Source organism: Podarcis tiliguerta (genome assembly GCF_965153285.1).
Source record: "Podarcis tiliguerta genome assembly, chromosome: 9".
NCBI classification, from domain to species: Eukaryota; Metazoa; Chordata; class Lepidosauria; order Squamata; family Lacertidae; genus Podarcis; species Podarcis tiliguerta.
The window spans coordinates 20,483,334-20,508,019 of NC_139542.1; the positions used below are offsets into that span (position 1 = coordinate 20,483,334).

The following is a 24,686-nucleotide window of genomic DNA, read 5'->3' on the forward strand; positions in this document are numbered from 1 at the left end:
GTCAATATCATGTCTACATTGGCCCTGACACTCCGGCCCAGAGGCTTTTAGGTATTCCAATGTGATAACGCCTTTGCCATTTTTTAATTGATTATTATTTAAATTTTCTAGGTGGATATTTCCGGCAAATGCGATGTTACTTACCGGGCTCAGGAAAATGAAATCACTAAAATTAAAGCCTTGAAATCTTGTAAATTAGAACGGACAGGATTTACCAGCCACAGTCAGGTATAGTATGGATAATATCTTCAACACATACTGTAGGCATGCGCAGAAGCACTGAATCATGCTTTGTGCATGTGCAGAAGCGCCAAATCGTGTGACATGCGTGCGCAGATGTGGCGCTGCGGGTTATGAATGCTGCAGGTTGCGGACATTCCTCTGTCACGGATTACGTTCGCAACCCGAGATTCCACTGTACATGCTTCAGACCATTGGTTCAATGCAATTTCTAACTAAGCAGTGTGTACTAAAATGCAGATACTGGGACAAAATATGCATAACATTGAATATACTAGTGAAAACAACATATGGAAATGCATTATATTAGGGGAAATCACATGCAAAGATGTGTACATTAGAATAAATTTGGACTAAAATGAGGACTTTAAAAAAAATAGCAAACCTGTGTGTATATCTGGGGACCCTGGCCTAATCACAATTGTTCATAAAGTCATTACACATGCAACTATACTTTACATATACAACCATACTGTAGTACATATCTAGCATACCATAGCTATGTTTTGGCATGTTTTGCGCTGACTTTGTTTCTGCATTTCCTGGTCCTAACAAAATTATATTTCAGCTCTTTGACATCAGCCAAAAATCAGTTTCTGCCACAACGTATGTGCTGGAGGACACTTTTATTAAATCAGTGCGAGCAGAAGAAAATCACATTTTGAACGTGAATATTCAGCGAGCAATTGATGTGAAAGTAGTTTCGAAGTAAGCTGGCTTGTTTAACTATTTTGCAGAACATTTTTAGTGGCGAAATGATATGTTTTATAACCTGCTACCCTTTGCTGCCATCCCAAATGCTGTGAATTAAAGCAAATACATCAGTACTTTGAAAATTATTTAGTATTGTGTGGAAGTTAAGAGTTGTTGTTGTTTAGTCATGTCCGACTCTTTGTGACCCCCATGGACCTAATTTGATCATTGCTTTCATCAGTCTGTTGCATTTCTTCCATTTCCTCAATCATTGGCAGTAAACGTCATAATCCATGTTACAATTTAAAGAGCCATGTGATCTTGGAGTCAATGAGTTCCGCCCGCCCCCACCCGCCACACTTTAAACTGAGTTTCTTGGACTGCTGCAGCTGAACCCAGTGTCTAAATGCTTACTTGTATGGTGTGGCCTGTCACTGAATATAGAAACAGTCTGCTTATTGCCATCACTTGGCTATAGAAAGCTTAGAATGTGAAAGTCTTTAAGTCCCTACTTACACATGGTGACATGAAGTAATGCATACAGTAATAATTAGAAGCTACTGTTTGAGATGGAATTGAGGATATATATTAAGGTGGCCATCTGCAGAAAAGCCAGGGCTTTTGAACCTTTAATAGCTTGCATGACACATTATGCCTACTGAAATTCCCTTTTCTACACAACTATTAGCACAGCTATTAAAGGTAGAGAAGTCTGGCTACCTGGATATGTCTTCAAGTTGCAACCAAGATGTAAAACTCTGTTTCAATATGTGTACCTAACAGGCAGAAACTGGAACTGAAGTCAACGGAAGCTGGCCCAAGAGTGATGGCTGGGAAGCAAGTTGCTAAGATTATCAAGGCTCTGGATTCAAATTACGTTGCAATTTCACTTGCAGCAGAGCCTGTCTCGGATGAATGTAAAAGTTGCCCCACAGTAAGTAAATAAAAGAGCAAGTTGTGCATGCCTTAAGTTCAAGTTCATAAGTAAAAGCACTCCTTGAAAAGAAATTACTGTTTACCAAGATGTTAGTGAGATATTAGATTTGTAATTATCGAACACAGACATTTTTGGATTTATCGAATATTCTACAGCAATTTGGGTGACCTCATGACACCGCAGCAACACATTAAGGCATGTTACATTGTTTTATCAGTCAGTGTTATCTGCCTTAATTACTGTTAGAATCAGGTCTCACAAATGTTATGCTTGCTACCCATCTGTGAATGCCAAAGCTGTGATACAGCACAGGTGAACTGTGGTATAATATTTGAAAGATCTTGTGGAAGAAATGGCTGTAATTCTAAAGAGCCATCCCTGATCCCATTGAAGTCTTAATTGGGCTGTGTTTGACCTGAATGCCAGGTCAATAAGGGCTTACACACAATGTTGAGTATGTCATCTGTAAAGGTAAAGGTAACCCTGACCATTAGGTCCAGTCGTGACCGATTCTGGGGTTGCAGCGCTCATCTCGCTTTATTGGCTGAGGGAGCCGGCGTACAGCTTCCGGGTCATGTGGCCAGCATGACTAAGCCGCTTCTGGCGAACCAGAGCAGCACACGGAAACGCTGTTTACCTTCCCGCCAGAGCCGTACCTATTTATCTACTTGCACTTTGACGTGCTTTCAAACTGCTAGGTTGGCAGGAGCAGGGACCGAGCAATGGGAGCTCACCCCGTCATCTGTAGTGCTGTGTAAAGTTTGATTTTTTTGTACTGTGGGGGGGGGGGGCAGGTCCATTATGAATCAGAACCACTTGACCACATAGCATAAAGAGGGAAATTTTTAACCTTCTCCCTTACCTGCCATAATCCCAACAAAATTCCTCTTGTGCTGTCATCAGCAACAGAAAAACACGCACCTCTTATTGGCACCAGTGTTTCCCAATTGTTGTGTTAAGAGCTGCTTTATTGCTGTTGGAAAGCTGTTATTGTAAGCAGCCCTGTGCTTCATGCAGGGAGTGGATTTGATTAGGTTATTTGACAAATTTTGTTGTAGTGTGTCTTTTGCAGTCAGCTGCATGCTTCGTTTGCTGTTTGAAACTATGAAAAAGCTGAACCAAGGTATTGTTAATTAAGTAGAAGAGGCCTTCTCCTTGTCCTTGTTGCTTTCTTGGTGACTTCTGTGGCCGCTGGTACCTTCTGTTCAATTGTTCTGTCTAGCAAAAGCCATTTAGATCTATAATTACAGCCATACTCATCTGGGGGCCTTACAGAGGGCTGCAAGGGGAAGGGGGCGTCAGATTGTTATGGTAAACCTAAAGGAGCTCTTCATATTAGCTCTGCTCTCTCACTGGTTACTGTATTTACTGTAAGTGCTATGAAAAGATTGGGGTTATAAATAGAGTATGGTATTTAGAGGGACAATAATAGTATCCAGCAGTTGCATATCTCAATGCGTATATTAATATCACTCTGTTATGGCATGTAGCACAGCCTTACATATACCAAAGTCCCACATCTTGCCTCTTCGTCAGCGTTTCTTAAATGTTTTGAAGCCTGCTCCAATTCCAGCCTGCTTCTGAGTGTATTCTACTTTACGAGATCCCAGTATAAGATGAGATTCAGAGAGGTGCATGTGGAACGCCCCATGAACACGAAGGCTTTGAAGGACCTACCTTGCCTTTGCAGATCCTTGCTCCTTCCAAGTGTTTCATTGGAAACTTAGAAAGTCGCTGCCTCTGAGTCCTTCCAGACTCAGCAAAGGAAAAGCAATCACACAGTCACAAAGCAACCAGCAAGGGAAAGAGTGTGAGAGCAGGGCTGGATCTGGACACGTCAAAGAAGTGATTCAGTTAAACACACTGCAAACTCATACAGGGAAATTTGGTAGGGAAAGACAGAGCTCCACAGTGCCATCTGGTGCCACAGTGTTATATCACATATACAACACATGTAAAACACTTTTTCTTTACGAGCCCAGCTGAGTCCCAGGACAATTTTCTCCCTTTCCCTGCACCACTCGATTCAAGGAAGCAGGTTAGGATCATAGCATTTGCTTTCTGAAGCCAGCTAAATCTGCTTATACCTTTTCAAAAGCAATGAACTTATGAATGCATGAAACTGTTATGTACAGTCAGACTACTGACCCATCTAGTCCAATATTGTCTATTCTGATTGGCAGGGTCAAAGGCAGAGGTCTTTAAAATAATAATAATAACAACAAAACCCTGCTACCTGTTCCTTTTATCAAGCTGACTTTTGGTTCGAACTGATAGAGCATGGCATCTTATAGGATTCGATTTGAGTATCCTGACAGCAAACAAAACAACAGCTGGTAGCCTCACATAATTTCTGGGCCAGATCCAGTCCCACCATACTGTTTCTCAGCTGGTGACTGCAGAAACTTGCTTGAGGCATTGGGGATGTGGAAGGAAAGGAGTTTGGATGCCCCCACAGTGTTCCTATAATCCAAAGACCACTTGGATCAAAGAGAATCAGTGGAACTGTGTGTCAGCCTTTTCTTGGAATAAGGCAAGGGTGTGTCCACAGCAGGGAGCCAAGCCAACCAGTTCTGTCTTGGTTGCCAGTAATCGGATGCTGCTGTAACTGTAGCCATGCAAGCCAGAGTTTGCTCGCCTACAAGCGAAGCATATCTATAGCATCAGATATAAATAACACGGCTACATTTCAGAATTTTGGGTTGTCCATAGTTGCACTGGACAGGTGATAGCCTCTGGGGGATGGTGGAACAACCCATTTCACAGTTTCATTGAACAACTCTGGTCTGGATATATGTAATTACAAAGCCCATAAAAAGGATGAAAGGACACACTGAATTAAAACTGTGAGGTGAAACACCACAATGGAAAACAGTGTCATTTATTTATGAGTCCATCTATCCTTCCACAGTATATTGTGGGTTTTAATTTTTTTAAATTTTTTATTATATATAAAATACAGATTACAAACACAAGCCCCCAAGTTCACAGTATATTGTTGACCATTCTAAGCTTCACTAAAGCCCTGTTGATCATTGTGCTGCACATTGATAGAGAGGTTGGAGAATTCTGATGGGAATGGGAACCCAAGTCCGAGACAGACATCAATCCAGCACATACAATCTGTATTTGCCGTTGTTGCTTTCAGTCTGCAAACAATACATAATTGGTTATATGCCCCCCCCCCCATTTGCATTATATTTCCTTTGAATTGAATGGGGTACGATAATGTAATAACAGTGTAATTAAGTACTTAAGTTATCTAAGTTATGTAATTTTGCCATAGTGGATAGTGGGACAAGCTGTAGTTTTTGGGAAAAGGTGAGCAAACGGAAACAGTGCTGTGTGTTACAAATAAAGAATGGAAAATGATGCCTTCTTGCACATTAGTGACCACCATTTGAGATTAATAGTCTCCACCTGTGCTCTGGGTCATTAATACACCCCTGCTGAGCATTAATCCACAGGAAATAGCCTCCACCTCACTCATAATTACCTAATGGCTTAGCTACAATTCATGGAAGATGAACTCAGTACTGCTGAAATTGTAGGGCTATTTGTGGGTAGCAACACAGACCTTATGGAGATAGGATATTTTAGCAAAGGCTGAGCCGGTATTGATGTGGTTTCCCGATAAAGAGAGCTGAAATAAATATTGCTGAGGGAAAACAACTGCACCTTTTCTGAGGAATGCTATAGATAATGTTAGATAACAGGAGTGGAGGCATGACATGTGAGACCACAGGCCAAAATACCCGCTCTGCTTCTTTGTGGAAGGTTGTTTGAAATGACAAAGCTCAACCTTCTGTTTTTCTCATGATTGTTTTTCTCCTCTATGTTTTTAGCTGTTATTTTTTATCTGTAAGCCGCCTTGAGTCCTTGTCAGGGAAGAAGGCAGATTTAAAATGTTGGTTGGCATCTAGGCAGCATATAATTTCTGCAGGGCAATGGGAATCAATTGCTGTGGCACTAGCTTTGTGCAACATGGATAGTTCACCCCAGTGCTTAGAGTGGGGAGGGGACAGGTTTATTTCTTTTTCATATTCTAATATATTTAGGTCCTGCTTATTCTATATAAAGGGACGTGGGTGGCGCTGTGGGTTATACCACAGAACCTAGGACTTGCCGATCAGAAGGTTAGTGGTTCGAATCCCCATGACGGGGTGAGCTCCCGTTGCTCGCTCCCAGCTCCTGCCAACCTAGCAGTTTGAAAGCATGTGAAAGTGCAAGTAGATAAATAGGTACCACTCCAGCAGGAAGGTAAATGGTGTTTCCGTGTGCTGCTCTGGTTCACCAGAAGCGGCTTAGTCATGCTGGCCACATGACCCGGAAGCTGTATGCCGGCTCCCTCGGCCAATAAAGTGAGATGAGCGCCGCAACCCCAGAGTTGGCCACAACTGGACCTAATGGTCAGGGGTCCCTTTACCTTTATTCTATATAAACTAATGGATAACGAACTGCACCTAGTGATAGTATAAAACATAACATTATATAAGGTATAAAAATGCTCATTGTGTTGAAAGAGTATACAAAAAAATGGCAGCATCAAAAAATGGCAGCATCAAAAAGAACATCAGCTGCAGATAAAAAGATTTATGTATCTGTCAATCATCACCCCAAGGCGCAATGAGCTGAAGTAAGACTTGCTGTCCTTTGAAAGCCAAGCAAATATGGAACCGGACTGAAAAAGCATGGAATCACCACTACAGAAAAGGTCATGTGTATTGTATCCATTCACTATACATTTAAAGCCCCCCCCCCCCAGTGTTCCTTAACAGACTGTACTTGCTTCCTCATTGCCTCCCAATTAGTTCTATGGAAGACAAGGGACAGGCTGCATCAATAAGGTATGGGGAGACCAATGTGATAAAGTTGTCCCTTTCATTTCAGCTACTGTCAGAAAACATGCAGTTGCGTTTTTGACCTGTTGCGATCAGCACATAGAAATACTAACCAGTGGGGAAGATTTACCACCAATTTTGTCCATTTTTGGCAGCTCACTCAGCAGTGGAAGACTATCCGGCCACAGATGGAACCTGAAAACCTTTCCAAAGCTGATGCTGTGAAAGGATTTTTGTCATTCATTCAGAACTTGAGGAAAGCTACGACAGAAGAGATTCTTCAGATCCTGAGAAGTGAAAGCAATGTGGAAGTCCTGTGAGTTTCTGGCAACCTATTTTTCCATCTCTAGCATATCCATCTTAAATGTGTGAATACACAGAAGGAGAATCAACACGTTCATTTAGGTTTATCTACCTAGGTGGAATCTACACATACATAAAAACGCTGTGAAAATGCTTTTTAAAAAAGCGTTTTGAAAAATACATTGAATTTTTCATAGCTCACTGTCGCCATCTAGTGTCACATTTGTATATTGAACTTTACAAACACATTGAGAACGTTTTATTTGTAGCTGTGTAGCTAAGTCCCTAAGCTACACCAGCTAATATTTTCTTCTCTTTGACGTTAGCAGAAAATTAAAGCACTGTTGTAGGGGCCTTGCTTCTATAATAACCTTTGGCACAGTGCTCAGGCCTGGAGACCCTTTTAAATTGCCTCCCAAAGTAGAAACCTCTGTGGATTGATATAGATGCAGTGTCCCCAATCTCATCGGGGCATTTAAGAGACTGGAAGTAGGATGTGGAATTGCGGCAAACCTTCATTTCCAAGCAACAGCGCCTCAACCACAGTGACTGCTTAAACAAGCTCTTTCTTAGCTAGGCTTCAATACTTTGCTTTTAAATCCAGCTTCAAACCCTGGTTAAGCAGATAACCTGGTTGAAGTTTGTTGTTGTTGACGTTGTTTAGTCGTTTAGTCGTGTCCGACTCTTCGTGACCCCATGGACCAGAGCACACCAGGCATTCTTGTCTTCCACTGCCTCCCGCAGTTTGGTCAGACTCATGTTCGTAGGTTCGAGAACCTGTCCAACCATCTCGTCCTCTGTCGTCCCCTTCTTCTTGTGCCCTCAATCTTTCCCAACATCAGGGTCTTTTCCAGGTAACCATCACTCTGCCAAAAAAAAAATGCCTTACAATTTTTTAAATTTTTTTTAACCCCTTCCCTTTTCATACAGTCCCCAGTTGGTTGATGCTGTAGCCTCTGCACAGACCTCAGCCTCTCTGAAAGCTATGCTGGATTTCCTGGATTTCAAGAACAAGAGTGGATCTGTCCTTCAGGAGAGGTTCCTCTATGCCTGTGGATTTGCTTCTCATCCCAACGAGTTCCTACTCAGATCTCTAATTGTAAGTCTCAGTGGTGGTAAAGGGAACATTGGTTTTTCGTGCTCAGAAAAGGAATTGCCCAGTCTTTCAGAAGAGCTGAAGATGAGCTCATGAAAGTGTGTTGAAAGTGGACAGAGAAAAGCTTTTATCCTTCTTTCTTCACACTAGAACTTGGGGACATCCAGTGAAGCTCAGTGTTGGAAGAAAAGTACTTTTTCATACAGCATATAGTGAAACTCTGGAATTCACTCTCACAAGGGATCTTAGACAAATTCATGGAGAATAATGGTATCAATGGCTATGAGCCATGATGCCTGTGTTCTACCTCCACTGTCAGAGGCTGTATTTATTTGTTTGCAGTTGTTTCTGAATGGAGACTCGGTACAATGAAACTAAAAATGAGTTAAAGCAGCCTGCCTCTGAAAGCCAATTGCTGGGAATCACAAGGGAGAAAGAGTGCTGCAGACTTCCCATAGGCATCTGGTTGGCCACTGGGAGAATAAGATGCTGGACTAGATGGGCCATTGGCCTGATCCAGCGGTCTCTTCATACATTTTAAAAACAAGACCATAAAGCTGATATATTATGTACTTAACATGGAAGCAAACCCCATTGAACTCAGTGCTCTGATTTAGCCCTCATGTTTCTGTACCACGAGCCTCACTTTCAACCGAGACAATAGCAAGGATGTGTACTCTTGTGAGTGGATGTCCTGACCTGCCTTGTGAAGCAGTAAAGGTAAAGGTACCCCTGCCAGTACGGGCCAGTCTTGACAGACTCTAGGGTTGTGCGCTCATCTCACTCTAGAGGCCGGGAGCCAGCGCTGTCCGCAGACACCTCCGGCTCACGTGGCCAGCGTGACAAGCTGCATCTGGCGAGCTAGCGCAGCACACAGAACACCGTTTACCTTCCCGCTAGTAAGCAGTCCCTATTTATCTACTTGCACCCGGGGGTGCTTTCGAACTGCTAGGTTGGCAGGCGCTGGGACTGAACGACAGGAGCGCACCCCGCCGCGGGGATTCGAACCGCCGACCTTTCGATCGGCAAGTCCTAGGCGCTGAGGCTTTTACCCACAGCGCCACCCAGGTCCCTGGGCTAATTATATGCAATGGGAAGCAATTCAATATGTCATTTATCCCTTCTCGTCCAGCAGATTGCCTGCAGCTCTTTGTGGAGATATTTTCACGATGGCTGTTTGGCTATTGCACATGGCGTGGCTGGGAAATGAGTTCCTTTTCGATAAGGAACTCCGTTTTCCACAACCAAACCTCAGAGTGGAACACAAAAGCACCTGAGATTGCTCTGAAGCACCACCAGCTTTTCCTGGGAAGGAATAATCCTGTGGGAAAGGGAACCCAGTGAAACACATCTGAGGGGGATTGACTATACATCCAAGGGTCAGGGTTAAGAGGCAGAGACCAATAAAATCTTTTCTTCTTCATCATATAACAGAATACCTATAACAGCCAGATCGGCAGCAGCGAAATCCAAGAAACAGTTGTCATCGTTATCGGGGCCCTCATCAAAAAGCTGTGTGACAAGGGAGGCTGCAAACTGCCTGTATGTATTTTCTTCTTGGTGCTGGAAACAAAAGCAAATATGAAGCTCCATCCAAGCTGACCTCTTTGTCTGCTTCCATCTTTCTGGCTTCTTTCATGGTGTTCCTTACATCTGGAACAGCCTTTCAATATTTATGCCCCAAGCCAACTCCCCGCTCGTGAAGCATTTCTTTCTCAGAACTGTTCTCAAATCATCCTTATTTTGCCTTACCTGCTCCTTCGGTGTAATTCACCTGTTCCTTCCTCGGACCTCTCTCTTGCCTGTCTATCCCAGGTTTGTCCATCTGATGAAGGTTGCAAATCCTCTGAGGTGAAGAGATCATGTCACTTCCATATTCTGTACAGCAACACAGCACACTGGTTTACATAAAATCTAATATTGTATCAGCAACAATATCAGCTTTTGCTCTCATGGGTGTCTCTTCCCACCACTGCCACCACTAGTCCCTCCCAAAATGGTAGACCTACTTGATTCTTTGCAGTGATCTCAAGGCTGGGTGCTGATAATAGTGAGTATATATTGCTAGATTTTATGGAATCCAGTAAGGAACTCATTCTATCATCTATCTATATCTATCTATCATCTATCTATCTATCTATATCTATCTATCTATCATCTATCTATCATCTATCTATCTATCTATCTATCTATCTATCTATCTATCTATCTATCTATCTATCTATCTAATCTATCTATCATCTATCTATCTATCTATCTATCTCTATATCTATCTATCTATCTATCTATCTATCTATCTATCATCTATCTATCTATCATCTATCTATCTATCTATCTATCTATCTATCTATCTATCTATCTCTATCTATCTATCTATCTATATCTCTATCTATCTATCTATCATCTATCTATCTATCTATCTATCTATCTATCATCTATCTATCTATCTATCTATCTATCTATCTATCTATCTATCTATCATCTGCTGTACTCCTAGGTGTAATTTTGCCAGATTTCCCAAGTATCATTATCATTGATTTACTACCCAATCGCATGGATTCCCCACTCCCACTCCCGCTACCCCCTCAATATAACAGTGTTTTAGGAAGTTTTGCATTTTCTTTCCAGGCTGTTCTGGAAGCCAAGAAGCTGATCTCTGGAGGTTTGAACAGGGCAAAGACAGCTGATGATGTGAAGGTCTACCTTCTGGCATTGAAGAATGCTGTTTTGCCTGAAGCTATTCCAGACCTTCTGAAATACGCTGAGTCGGGAGAAGGCCCCATCAGCAATGTTGCTGTTTCTGCTCTGCAGAGATATCACCACTCTTTCATTACCAGTGAGGTAAAATAATAGAAAATTGCCCAAAGAAAAGATGGCGCAGGTGGACATTTCAAATAATGTCTTTCTCTGCCTGATAGCCCCTCATTTAAATATCAGGTGTTTTACAGCGCCACCCGCGTCCCAAGTAAGATAAATATACCATTATTATTATTATTATCATTCTATGTCCTGAAGAGTCTGGAAAGACAATTTTGAAAGCAACCCCAAAATCTTTCCCATAAGCCTCATTGACAGATATTTTGGGGACATAGGCAAGGTAGCACTAGGTCCTTGTCCTCTGCCCTGGACCAGTGAGCAGGATTTGCATTGTAGGAGACATTTGTCCATCTATCCATCTGCATATCACAAGAAACTGTAAAATGCTATCTCAATTTCGGCTTATAGCCCTAAAAAGCATGAGGCTCTTTCTAGAAGGGGTGAAAAGAAGAATTAGGTGGGTAGTTATATGGGAATTGTATCTATCATTCACTCCTACAGCTTGCAGGTAAGACTCAAGACTCACATGATTTCCCATCATCCCCCCCACCTCCCAGAACAAGCTGCATGTCAGTCAGAAATTCTTCCTGATTATACTTTTGCATCCAGTCTGGGGCTGGATGAATCCCATTGTTTTGGACTGGTCCTAGTATGATATTCATGAATTTTCGTACTATACTTGTACCGTATTTTTCGCCCCATAGGACGCACCGCCCCATAGGATGCACCTAGTTTTTTGGGGGGAGGGGGAAATAAAGAAAAAAAATTTATTTCCCCCCCAGGCGCGGCCCCCCCCCCCGAGAACAGCCTGCTATCTGCAAGCCTAGGGAGCCCGGTGGGAAGTTGCGCCGGTCTCCCTAGGCTTGCAGAGAGCTGTGCGAAGCCCGGGTGCACTCTTCAGCGTGCCCCAGGCTTCAGAATGCAGGCAGCTCTGCGCAACCCTCGGGAGACTGGCACAACTTCCTGCCGGGCTCCCTAGGGCTGCGCAGAGCTGCGCGAAGCCCGGGACTGCAGGCAGCTCTGCGCAACCCTCAGGAGACCGGCGCGAAGTCGCGCCAGTCTCCCGAGGGTTGCGCAGAGCTTCCTGAAGCCTGGAGAGCGAGAGGGGTCAGTGCGCACCGACCCCTCTTGCTCTCTAAGCTTCAGCGAAAGCCTGCATTCACCCCATAGGACGCACACACATTTCCCCTTCATTTTTGGAGGGGGAAAAGTGCGTCCTATCGGGCGAAAAATACGGTATATTGTTCCTTGAGAAGCTATCCCACTGCTCTGTTCTTATTTATTGGTGATATACTTCCTTTTCCTGCTTTTGTTATGTTGCCAATTATGCACAGGTGATGAAACTTGACTAGATTGTGTCCCCATTAGGTGAAGAAAACCATGAACAGGATTTATCACCAGAACCATAAAGTTCACGAGAAGACGGTACGCACCACGGCAGCTTCCATCATCTTCAGCAACAATCCTTCCTTCATGGAAGTAAAAAACCTCCTGCTCTCTATTGGAGAGCTGCCTCTGGAAATGAATAAGTACATGCTTTCGCTAATCCAGGACATTCTACGTTTTGAAATGCCTTCCAGGTATATAAGTTTCATTTGTTATTTATGTTTCTCCACTTGCCTGTGCATAGTGCTGTTTGAGGACAAAGGCAAGAGCAATATATGGTGGGCTGGGGGCTGTACTGGAAGCATTTTCACCATGTTCAGTATAAATCCACCTTTTTAGACTGGGGGGGGGGGGACTCAGAAGAAACTGCAATGTATTGAGGCAAAAATATCTGTCTGGTATTTAATGGATTGGTTGTTTTTTTTTCCTACAAGAAGGGAAAGACCCTTAGCAGATCTAACGTTTAAAATAATTTCATTATCCTTCTCTTTATAGGTAGACTGCAAAAAAATGCATTGAGATGTTAATTTTTCATTTCTATTGTTTTTATTATTATGCTAGAAAATCCAGGATCTTTGGCCTAGAGCAGGCATCCCCAAACTCGGCCCTCCAGCTGTTTTGGGACTACAGTTGCCATCATCCCTGACCACTGGCCTTGTTAGCTAGGGATGATGGGAGTTGTAGTCCCAAAACAGCTGGAGGGCCAAGTTTGGGGAAGCCTGGCCTAGAGCCCTTGTGGCAATGCCACATTCGCTGCCTCCCTCAAGCCTCCTCACCACATCTGAATATTCCTATAATTGTTATTCCTTTACTGTTCTTTTAACCAGTGAATTTCTTACATAAAGAAGCAACTTCATCTAACAATTTCCTCCAGTGGTTCTTATGTAGTGATTAGAACTTTACAGAATCATCAGTGATTTCAGGAACTTTTGTGTTAAGACCTTTTGCAATTTGTAGGCCGATGTAATAATAGCATTTTTATCTTCTGGTTGTGGTCTTTTGATTACACTACTCGAGCAACACAAACCTTCCCATTTGCTGCATGTTGCCATTTGTAGAAGATATTTAATTTTCTGATGGTTGAGGACACTTTTTTGTGTTTCAGCAAAATGATCCGCAAAGCTCTGAAGGATATCTCCATTCATAACTACGACCGATTTGCGAAAACAGGTTCTTCCTCAGCTTTCTCGGGTTACCTAACACGTAAGCGACTAACAAACTAGATAGTAGGTTTTAATTACATTTATTGACACTCAGTTTCACCAGAAATCCTCACAACTTGTCTCTCTGTTTAATCAAGGTTCTCCGGATGTGTCATCCACCTATAGCCTTGACATACTCTACTCTGGCTCTGGAATCTTGAGAAGAAGTAACCTGAATATCTTTCTTTTCAATAAATACGCTCAACTTCATGCCAACCAGGTAAGTCCCATGCGCTACTAGAGTAATAACTCAGCAAAAAAGTATAAGTGTGCAGCTTGGACATAATGTGGTTGCTCCATTATACCATACTGTGAACCAATGTGCTGTAGCAGCTGGTGGGTTGAGCCCCTCAAATGGAAATGTAAGAAGCTGCCTTATAGTTTGGGGTCAGACTGTTGGCTAGGTCAGTATCCTCTGTTGTGACTGGCAGAGCCTTTCCAGGGTTTCAGGCAGAGGTCTTCCTTATCAGCCTCCTAATCAGAGATGCAAGAGAATAAACCTGGGACATTCTGCATGCACTCAGCTACGGTGCCTCCCTTAAGAGTGTTCCCTTATCCAAGGTTTATTATAGAAGTAGCACTACCATTTTTGTTTGAGCTTTTGGTTTTTTTTGATGACAGTGGGAGAGTGTTGTTGCACTCATATCCTGCTTGTGAAATTCCCACAGTCTTCTGGTTGGACAATACAGTCATACCTTGGGTTACAGATGCTTCAGGTTGCGCTCTTTCAGGTCATGGACCTCTGAAACCCAGAAGTACTGGAACGGATTACTTCCAGGTTTTGGCGGTTGTGCATGCACAGAAGTGCTAAATCGCATTTTGCGCATGCGCAGAAGCGCCGAATCGCAACCCACGCATGCGCAGACACGCCGCTGCGGGTTGCGAATGTGCCTCCCACACGGATCACGTTCACAACCCAAGCATCCACTGTACAGGAATAGATGGCCCTTTTGTCTAATCCAACAAGACTCTTCCTATGTTCTTACAGAGGCTGTGTTTATATGTAATACTAAACCACAGTGTAGCCCTAAGTGGATGAACCTCCACAAGCCCAAGCCCAATGCCTGGCTTGCATGTTCCTTCCCTGCCTTCTCCTCCTCCTGCTTAGTTCTCCCCCGCCCTCCTATGATGGCATTCAATTTCCTCAAATCCTTACTGTCCAAACAAACCAGGAATCCTGTTCTAATCAATTTCAAACTAAGACAACTTCAAACTATGAGTTATCAGTTTGCTTTATTGAACAGAGTTGTTTTTAATCCAGAATTCCAGATTTGTATATAACACTAAGATGACATTCAAGGAAAATCGGCAGTCATCTTGGCAGCTTTCCTCTGGTCACATTGGAGGTGTACAGTCATACCTCGGGTTACAGACGCTTCAGGTTATGTTTTTTTGGGTTACGGACCTGCCGAAACCCAGAAGTACTGGAACGGGTTACTTCCAGGTTTCGGCGGTCGCACATGCGCAGAAGTGCTAAATTGCAACCCACGCGTGCGCAGATGCACCACTGTGGGTAGCGAATGCTGTGGGTTGCGAATGTGCATCCTGCACGGAGCATGGTCGCAACCTGAGCGTCCACTGTACTATGCTCTGACTTTCTGAGGGCTCACCCAGTAGCATTGAACCATGATGATTTAGCATTACATGTGAACCAGTCTAGACAGCAAGTGTCCAGATGCAAAGGAGAACAGGCCTATGCCATCTGATAGTTGTGCAGAAGAAGGAATTTCAGCAGCTGCAGTTTTTCACACCCTTGGATGAAAAAGCCACATTGATAAAACTTTCTGTGCAACTCTGACCTAAAAGGAGCCATGCCATGCCTCTCTTTTGGACACCTAGATATAAAAGCAGGGCATGGTCTGATGGCAAATTCTGCAGCTACCTTGTGGGCTTTAAAGAGGTATGGATGGCATGTGCTTGCCTGCAAGTGGTCATCATTCATCATGCAAGCTGTGTGCTCCTATCTCCTTTTAGGTGGTGATTGAGGCTCAGGGCCTAGAATCCATTATAGCTGCATCTGCTGATGAAGGTGAAGAAAATCTAGAGTCCTTCGCTGGTGTGTCAGCGCTCATGTTCGATGTTCAGCTTAGACCCGTTACCTTTTTCCAAGGGTATGGCGATCTCATGTCTAAAATGTTCTCAGCCACTGGAGACCCCATAAGTGTGGTGAAAGGACTCATCCTTCTGATGGATTACTCACAGGTGAGTTCTGCATACCGGGCAATTAAATAGCTTCCGTGCATAGATAATATCCTTTACTCCCCATTTGACATGCACTTATGGGGAGATCACAAGTAAGAACAACCAGAACTGCATTAATTAATTTTGACTGCAATCCTGTGCAGGATTTGCTATTTTGGAGCAAATTCCATTGAGCTTGATAAGAATTGCTTCTGAGTAGACAAGCATAGAGTTTGGATTTGATATCCCGCTTTATCACTACCCGAAGGAGTCTCAAAGCGGCTAACAATCTCCTTTCCCTTCCTCCCCCACAACAAACACTCTGTGAGGTGAGTGGGGCTGATAAACTTCAGAGAAGTGTGACTAGCCCAAGGTCACCCAGCAGCTGCATGTGGAGGAGCAGGGAATCGAACCCAGTTCACCAGATTACGAGTCTACCGCTCTTAACCACTACACCACACTAGCTCCAATAGGGTTGCTGTGGGCTTGTCCACACTTCTGCTTGTCCCTTGCTTAGGAAGAATGGGTCCAAGTAGTTTTCCGCTTGTCTCATTCTTTCTAGGCAGGGGTCTGAGTGGTTTTGCCTTTGGCCTATTGCTTTCCTCTAGAAAATCTGCTCTTTAGTGCTAAATTGAAGCAAAGCCAACGGGAGTGTGAGAGGAGGGTGGGGAATTGACATTTGCTCCAGTTCTGTGGGTTTTCCCAGGGAAAACAGCAGAAAGTGGAAGTGTGGATGAGCCGTCTATATTCCCATTGGCAGGAAGTGGGAGATGCTATCCTCCCATTATTAAGTTATTCAGAGTCTACATGCAGCCAACTGACAAATGCTAAGCTCAAATGCTTAAACCTCATCAAGGGGAGAAATCACTGACATTCATAGTTTCACAAAAACAAGAAACAAGCCACATTTTTTATAACTGTGCTTAGATGTGACGTAACACAATACACCATTTTATGTATCGCTGTTTCTCCCCCAGTGTTTTATTTCTTATTTACCATATGATTGCATATTCCAAAGTGCATGTAGTCATGGGGAAATGTCAGGTATTTTTCAACCCATGGCAACAGTTTCCTGTAGCATTTGATTGTATTTCATTAAAATCTCATATGAATGAGTACTTTAAACCTCCCTTTTTGATATAAATCCCGTTGCTGCAACTAAGTGTAATTGAAAATCAGATGGAGTTATGAATCTAGGCTAAGATTCATATGTTTGTTTAGAAATGTACAGAGAGCCACCATTACCCAGTATGGTTATATCGAGTATCAGACTAGGGCAACCCAGGTTCATATCCCCATTTAACCATGAAACTCCCTGGGTGATCTTGGGTCAGACACTCTTTTCCAGCTCAACGTACCTCACAGGGCTAGTGTAAGGATTAAATAGGAGGGGGGCACAGGATCAAGCCCTACCCCCAACATACACACACATAAAAGAAAGAGGAATCTCTGCTCTTTCCCCAGGACTAGAGCAGCTCCATGGCTAGTAAGGTGAAGTCACATTTATTTGCTTATATTTTACAAATTTATAAATCACCTCATAGCATGAAGCCATGGGAGTGGTGTGCAGGATAAAAAGAGAATAAAGCAGAAAAACACAAGCTCTAAAAGCAAATGAGCCCAATGTGCAGATTTGCTATTATTTAAAGCATCTTTAAAAATCTGTCTTGCTGAATTACAATAAAAAACCTAGCCTTTCCCCCATTATTATTATTATTTTAACAAAGCAAAGGACAGTGGGAAAAAGTGCTCTTTTCAGTGCCATCTGCTTCTCCCATTTTATACACCTTCCATTTTGATGGGTCTTACTTCAGCGTAAATTGTGCATCGGATCTGGACACATCATGCCTTGTCTCAGGCCATGTAGTAGGGCTATATTTAAAGTTAATCTGATTTCCAAGTCCTGTGAACTTTAAAATCTTGGCTGTCTATCAGCATTCAAATGAAATGACTTGCTGTGACCCTGAGCTATTATCACTTCCAAAATTGACTCAGTGCAATGGACTTCCAGTCCAGCTGTAAAAGATTCTGACAGCTGTAAGCCTCAGCCTTGGCAGAAAACTCTGTGAATGCAACTATCTCCTCCTGCCTGCCCATAAAGCTGTTTCTCCAACCAAATTCTGCAGAAAACCATTTGGCACTTCTTGCAACAGCTCTTTTGCACAAATTCTTGCTGCAGGTGGCCTAATACTAGAGAGAAGTGGTTTCTTTTTTGTGTCATCCCAACTTCCTCTAGAAGGCATGCAGGGGTCAGCAAACTTTTTCAGCTGGGGGCCGTTCCATTGTCCCTCAGACCTTGTGGGGGGCTGGACTATATTCTGGGGAAAAAATATGAACGAATTCCTATGCCCCACAAATAACTCAGAGATGCATTTTAAATCAAAAGCACACATTCTACTCATGTAAAAACATGCTGATTCCTGGACTGTCTGTGGGCCGGATTGAGAAGGCGATTGGGCCAGATCTGGCCCCCGGGCCTTAGTTTGCCTACCCATGGCATAGAGAGAGCCTTGTGATTAGCAACCTCAAGTTTTGCAGGCATTCAGATAATCTCATGCAAATAGGGCTTGAATTTTCTGGATTGGAAACTTAATAATAATAATAATTTTATTATGCCACCCATCTGACTGGGTTGCCCCAGCCATTCTGGGCAGCTTCCTGCAAGAAATGCTGAATTGGCTGAAGAGGCTGAATTGAGTGGAGATGCATGCTTGTTTTTGAAAATGTCTCACTTTCCGCACAGCATTAACAGCATTCCCAAGAGATGCATTTCGGTCTGAAAGGTGTCCCTAAGGCAACTCCTGGTGTGGTGGTCTCACGCTGCCAGCCTTATCTATGGTTACTTCTGTATTTAGCTGGCACTGCAAGACTTTCACAACCAGATGATTGGAATTTGTGAATGGTAGTTAGTAGCTGATGTACCTTTCTTACATAACTTTTCCTGTTCTGTATGGGATTTCTGTGCCAGAAGCTGATCTTTCTTAAAAGCTGTTGGTGTTCCTGCAGCAGGTCAGGGGGAAGAAGATTGTCAGGAAGCCTGTGGAGAATTCTCCGATGTCTCTTAAATGCAGTGTAGACAAGGACCGTAAAATCTATTTAAATCTGTAGGTTAAAAATGCCCTTGACTTTAGCCCCATCACTTCACCCTGTTTCTGAAGCTAAGTCAAGGAAATCAAGTCAGGTCTTTAAAATATTTCCATTGCTTCACATTCTGCTCTTAAACTCATGCTAAAACAGTAATGATGTAAGCTTAAATAATGCCCAATCCAGGTAACAATAATTCAACAATAAAGAAGAACCTAATTCACAAACAAGTAAGCAATATCACAATAAAACCAGTTAAGAACAGATTTTAAATATTGGTCATATATTGAATAAAACAAGAAATGTTCATTGTGCACCATTTTGCATCTAGGTAATTCAGCTACAGTCTGGGCTGGTTTGCAGCACGGAATTCCAGGGAGGCCTGGCCATTGATATTTCTGGAGGAATGGAATTCAGCCTTTGGTACAGAGAATCCAAAACCAATGTTAAAAACCGGTGAGATGGCCTAACTCCAGACATCCTTAAAGGAAACGCATCAAATGATTTTGTCAACATAGGGAATTTTAAATCTGAGGAAAGCGTGGAAATCGTAAAACACTTAGCAATATGAACTGAATCCCTGTTTTAGACAGAAATATTCATGTTTCTTTCTTGGGGGGCGGGGACTGTTTTTGTCTAACTGGTTTCAAAAACTATGCTGGCAACGAGGCAGTTGTAATCCTTATCAAACTTACCTGGAAGTCAGTCAGTCCCATTTAACACTCATTTTTTCTGAGCAGACTTTGACTTTCATAGGTTTTTGCTGCAAACGTAGAAGGGCAATCACCATGCTTACGCAAAGTTCTTCCACTTCCCCCAAAAGGTGCTCAAGGTTAGGCTTTGTTGAGGTTGTGGGGAAGATATTGACAGCCCTTCTATGTAAAACTGGATTTCATTTGTTGCCATATTGGTAAGAGGAGTTTCTCAGACTATCTGTGGGATTTGAGGATGGCTTTATCAAATTGAGATTCAGAGTGGAATTTGATGTGGCAATTGAATTGGAACTGCAGCCACATGTCGAGTACTCCCTCCCTGCTGTTTAGGCATATTTACTTGTCTTGGGATGTCCTAAGATGTTTTTTTCCTACCACTAGGAGCCAGTGATACAGAGACGTTGGGGAGGTGGCATGATGTGGTGGCCTTACGGACGGGAGGGATGCTCCTGTTCTTTGGGTGCTGGAATGTTATCTAATATATGACGTCTTGGTTTATCTTAATCTCTTCTTGCAGGGGAGCGGTGGTGATAGTCGGCAACATTGTTGTGGATGCGCTCTTTGTCAAGGCTGGCATGGAAAGCAGTGTTGAAGCCGAAACAACTCTGGACTTTGTCTCTACAGTGCAGTTTTCACAATATCCGTTTTTAGTTTGCTTGCAGATGGACAAAATTGAAAGTCCTTCCAGGTAGGAAGCAGGGGGAGCTATTTGTCTTAATGTTAACAGTGTACAGTGGTACCTCGGTTTAAGAACTTAATCCGTTCCTGAAGTCCGTTCTTAAACCAAATCCGTTCTTAAACCGAGGCGTGCTTTCCCTAATGAGGCCTCCCGCCGCTGGTGCCCTTCCACCGTTTAGCTTCAGTTTGTAGACCGACGTAAATTCCGCAAACTGGAACACTACTTCTGGTTTTGTGGAGTTTGTAAACTGAATAGTTCATAAACAGGACTCTTCATAAACCAAGGTACCACTGTACTGTAACTAGACTTAGAATCATAGAGTTGGAAGAGACCACAAGGGCCATCGAGTCCAACCCCCTGCCAAGCAGGAAACACCATCAGAGCACTCCTGACATATGGTTATCAAGCAGGAAACACCATCAGACCACTCCTGACATATGGTTATCAAGCAGGAAACACCATCAGACCACTCCTGACATATGGTTGTCAAGCCTCTGCTTAAAGACCTCCAAAGAAGGAGACTCCACCACACTCCTTGGCAGCAAATTCCACTGTCGAACAGCTCTTACTGTCAGGAAGTTCTTCCTAATGTTTAGGTGGAATCTTCTTTCTTGTAGTTTGGATCCATTGCTCCGTGTCCGCTTCTCTCCCTCCTCTATGTGACATCCTTTTATATATTTGAGCATGGCTATCATATCACTCCTTAACCTCCTCTTCTCCAGGCTAAACATGCCCAGCTCCCTTAGCCGTTCCTCATAAGGCATTGTTTCCAGGGAGGGTTGGCTTAGGAAGGGTGTCAGGAAGTGGATTCAGAGGCTGGTGGGCCTGGAGGCTTCTACCAACCCTGGTGAAATCCTGAAAATTGGCTTCTAAATATCTTTAGAATATGCTGGGTGGGAAGAGATTTTGCCACAAAAATGTGCAGTTGGGCTTATCATTAAGAACTACTACTCATAGGATAGATACTTTATGCCAACCGAGTTACAATATATAATGCAATATTGTTACTATTTTGCAGGAGATACTTAATTAAATATGAAAGTCTACCATCAGGAGAATCTTATACCTCCCGGAAAGGAAAAGTGAGGCTGCTGGCTGGTTCCGAATATCCCCTTCACCAAGAGAACTCCAACATGTGCAAGAAAGTTTTCAGTGATCAGCCCGACTCCTCAGAAAGCTGGTTTTGAAACAGGCGCCTGACGTTTCATTTGACCCCAACCGTGGCTGATGTTGGCTTTTACACGTACTGCCGTGCTGGCTTAGGGCCTGAATCTGTGATACTTGAGCCCATGAAAACTTTACTGTCAACTTCAAGAGGCCCAGAATCTTGAGTGCGTGTTCACTGTGTTTACATATTTACATATATTTAAAGAAACCCTTTTTTATGTGACAAGTTAAGGAAATCATACAAATTGATGCAATTCTAGGCATTCATTGAGGGTCCAGTTAGATGCATTGTGTGGCCATGTGAAGATCTTCCTGAGTCCCTTTGTTTGGTTTTAAAAACACCTGGGGGCAGGCACTTTGGATTGGGGCCACAGTGAAGGAACAGAGAGGGCTTAACCCATTTCTCGCACCTCATTTCTGCAACTTAAATCACTGCTCCTCAGCCATGAAGCTCCTTTTACCCATGGGAAGGGATTGTCCTTGTCTTTTCTTGCTTCATAGCAGCATTAGAGATGTAACAGCAGCAATTTAAGTAAAGGACATGATTCAGGGAGAAAGGGGGGGATTTTCCTTTCTTAAATATCACAACCCCATTCCCAGTCTTCCCCACCACCCACCTCCAGCTACTTTTAACCGAAGAAAAAGACCACAGGAGTTCCAATTATCTGATTTTTCCCTGGGGGCCAGTATCACTCTGGCGTTGACATTAAAAAGACTGCAAACACACACTGTTTCTTAAAGCAAGAAACAGAAAGGTCTGTGCTTCTCCCAGGCGTTTTTAAAATCTGCACAGTAAAAATAATGATTATTTATTATTTCAGTTGTAATCCTGCCTTTAGTGGAACCCATTTTTTAAAGAGCAGTAGTGTTCCATGCTAAGGTAGCACAAATAAACATTAATGCAACCCAAACTGAAACCTTGCACCAGTTCCCGGACAATTCCTGCTCATTTTAATGGGACATGAGCAGAAGATTTAGCTGGATGCTGTTGTGTGGTTTAACTGAAAAACAAAAAATATTGGAGTTAGGATAATGGATGGAAATATGTTAATGCATGCTGTACAAAAGAGATAGAATTGTATGTGTTCATAAATATTTTCCACGTATTATACTAACCCCAGGCTTTTTTAATGTACTGTTTGCAAGATGAAGAACAATGCTGTGCATATGTACTTACTTGAAAGTAAATCCTACTGACTTCATTAGGACTTAGTCCCTAGTTATGTGGTTAAGGATGGAGGAAGACATTTGAATCAGGTCACAGATTTGCACTTCCTGAAACCAAAACACAGCCATCCTTTGAAATTCACACTTCTCTGAATGTCGCAATGCAGTTCTCCAACCAGATAATGTAAATGCATATAAAGCTTATATTAGTGTCATAGAAAAATTGCAGTATAATGGAGAAAATTGTTTGCGACAAAACTGTTTTGTAGGCAAAACTGGATATAAAACGTGCAAGGAGAAATGCACACTAAACTACTGACCTACTTGATGTGGAAATATAGGGAACTGGATTTAAGACTGGGGGGGAAATGAGATTCTGAGAAAATCCTGAAATTGACAGATTTGCCCATCGTTATTTAGGACTGCACCCTTAGGCTAGTACTCCTTTTCGTTTTGTGGTTTGTTTAATCAGCACTGTGTTTGAAAGGACTTGGGTTGTTAACCTATGTGTTTGTAAATGCTTGCTTATCTTTTTTTTTTTTAAATTGTGTGAAGTTGGAGACAGTTCTGATTTGGGAGAGGGTAAAATCCCAAGTCGTAAATTTGCTCTTCTGAAAGCCAATAGGTGGCTTCCGTGGAAATAAACATGGTTCACACTGGTGCTTTTAAATGATCTCATCCTGAAATGTGGTGGAAGTAGGAATGTGTTCACACAGACATCACTCAATTGGGCCAGGAGAGGACAGACCAACATCAGGACTCAAAAGAGCCTCCTCTTTGTCTCACCTTCTAATTACCCTTTTTACAAAGGCTCCACCTCATGGTTTTGACATAGTGTGATTTTTGGGCAGTCATGGGCCCCATTAATGGTAGACTTGCATTCTGGGCAATGAGCAACATGGCATGTAAATAGATTTAAATAATTCAGTATTTGCAGCTGAGAAGTTGCTGGGGTTTACCTCCCCCTTCTGTATCTACTGTGCATAGAATCGCTCACAAAGCTACCACACTGAATTTAGTTTTGCGATGGGTAGAAACCATTAGGGAGAGACTGGATTTATTGGGAGCATCGGCAGAGGATTACAAGGATGACTAAACACCATTGACAAATCTATTTCCTCTAATCCTGAACCATATACACACACATATGCACAGACTGAGTGTAGTTTTTCTGCCACGCTCTTGACATCTTCTCAAAAATGTTTTACCACCCGAGATGCAGATAAGTGATCTTTATTGTGATTATGGTGCTATTTTAGGCTGCATCAATAGAAGTATAGTACAGTGGTACCTCGGGTTATAGGTGCTTCAGGTTACAGACGCTTCAGGTTACGGACTCCGCTAACCCAGAAATAGTACCTTGGGTTAAGAACTTTGCTTCAGGATGAGAACAGAAATCGTGTCCTGGCTGTGCGACGGCAGCGGGAGGCCCCATTAGCTAAAGTGGTACCTCAGGTTAAGAACAGTTTCAGGTTAAGAATGGACCTCCAGAACGAATTAAGTTCTTAACCCGAGGTACCACTGTATCCCAATCAAGGGACGTAATAGTACCACCCCATTCTGCATTGGTCAGACCACACCTGGAGTATTGGGTCCAGTTCTGGAGACCACAATTTGAGAAGAATATTGACAAGCTGGGGGGCAACCAAGATGATCAAGGGCCTGGAAACCAAGCCTTATGAGGAACTGTTGAGGGAGCTGGGTATGTTTAGCCTGGAAAAGAGGAGACTGAGAGGAGCTATGATAGCCATCTTCAAGTATCTAATGGACTGTCACATGGAAGATGTTATGTACTGAGTTGAATAGGATCCAAAAGGCAGCAGTCTGATTGGTCCTAGAACAATAGGGTCCAGAATGCAGCAGTCTGATTGGTCCACAGGAGCCACCCAATCCAGCTCCAGGTGGAAGTGAATCCGCAACCTGATTGGCCTACAGGTGAATTCTGGAATTAGCCAATCATGTGGGGCCCATTGTGTAAATAATGTATAATAAAGCAGACATTCTGGGGAAACTTCCATTCCTCCTCACCACTTTGAGATGAATAAAGAGCATGAAATCCACTCTTGTCTCCGAGTATATTTCAGAAGATGAAGCAAGTTTCTTTTCCCCTGCTCCAGAAGGTAGGGCCTAAACTCAGGGATTCAAGTTAAAATGAAGGAGATTCCAACTCAACCTCAGAA

The 24,686-nt window shown here is 43.0% G+C and overlaps 1 protein-coding gene across 3 annotated transcripts in view; it reads left to right on the forward strand.

Moving 5' to 3' along the window:
* The window catches only part of MTTP (microsomal triglyceride transfer protein), a 35,777-nt gene extending 12,733 nt beyond the window's left edge, over window positions 1-23,044 (forward strand). For all 3 annotated transcript variants that reach the window (XM_083456766.1, XM_083456768.1, XM_083456767.1), the window contains 14 exons: window positions 112-228; window positions 809-948; window positions 1,717-1,867; window positions 6,867-7,027; window positions 7,945-8,113; window positions 9,545-9,652; window positions 10,739-10,951; window positions 12,296-12,507; window positions 13,419-13,516; window positions 13,614-13,735; window positions 15,490-15,717; window positions 19,112-19,236; window positions 20,011-20,181; window positions 21,191-23,044. In XM_083456766.1, the coding sequence (XP_083312892.1) occupies window positions 112-228; window positions 809-948; window positions 1,717-1,867; window positions 6,867-7,027; window positions 7,945-8,113; window positions 9,545-9,652; window positions 10,739-10,951; window positions 12,296-12,507; window positions 13,419-13,516; window positions 13,614-13,735; window positions 15,490-15,717; window positions 19,112-19,236; window positions 20,011-20,181; window positions 21,191-21,359 (2,184 nt within the window). In that variant the 3' untranslated portion in view covers window positions 21,360-23,044. The remainder of the gene's footprint in view (window positions 1-111; window positions 229-808; window positions 949-1,716; window positions 1,868-6,866; window positions 7,028-7,944; window positions 8,114-9,544; window positions 9,653-10,738; window positions 10,952-12,295; window positions 12,508-13,418; window positions 13,517-13,613; window positions 13,736-15,489; window positions 15,718-19,111; window positions 19,237-20,010; window positions 20,182-21,190) is intronic.
* Window positions 23,045-24,686: the final 1,642 nt, after the last annotated feature.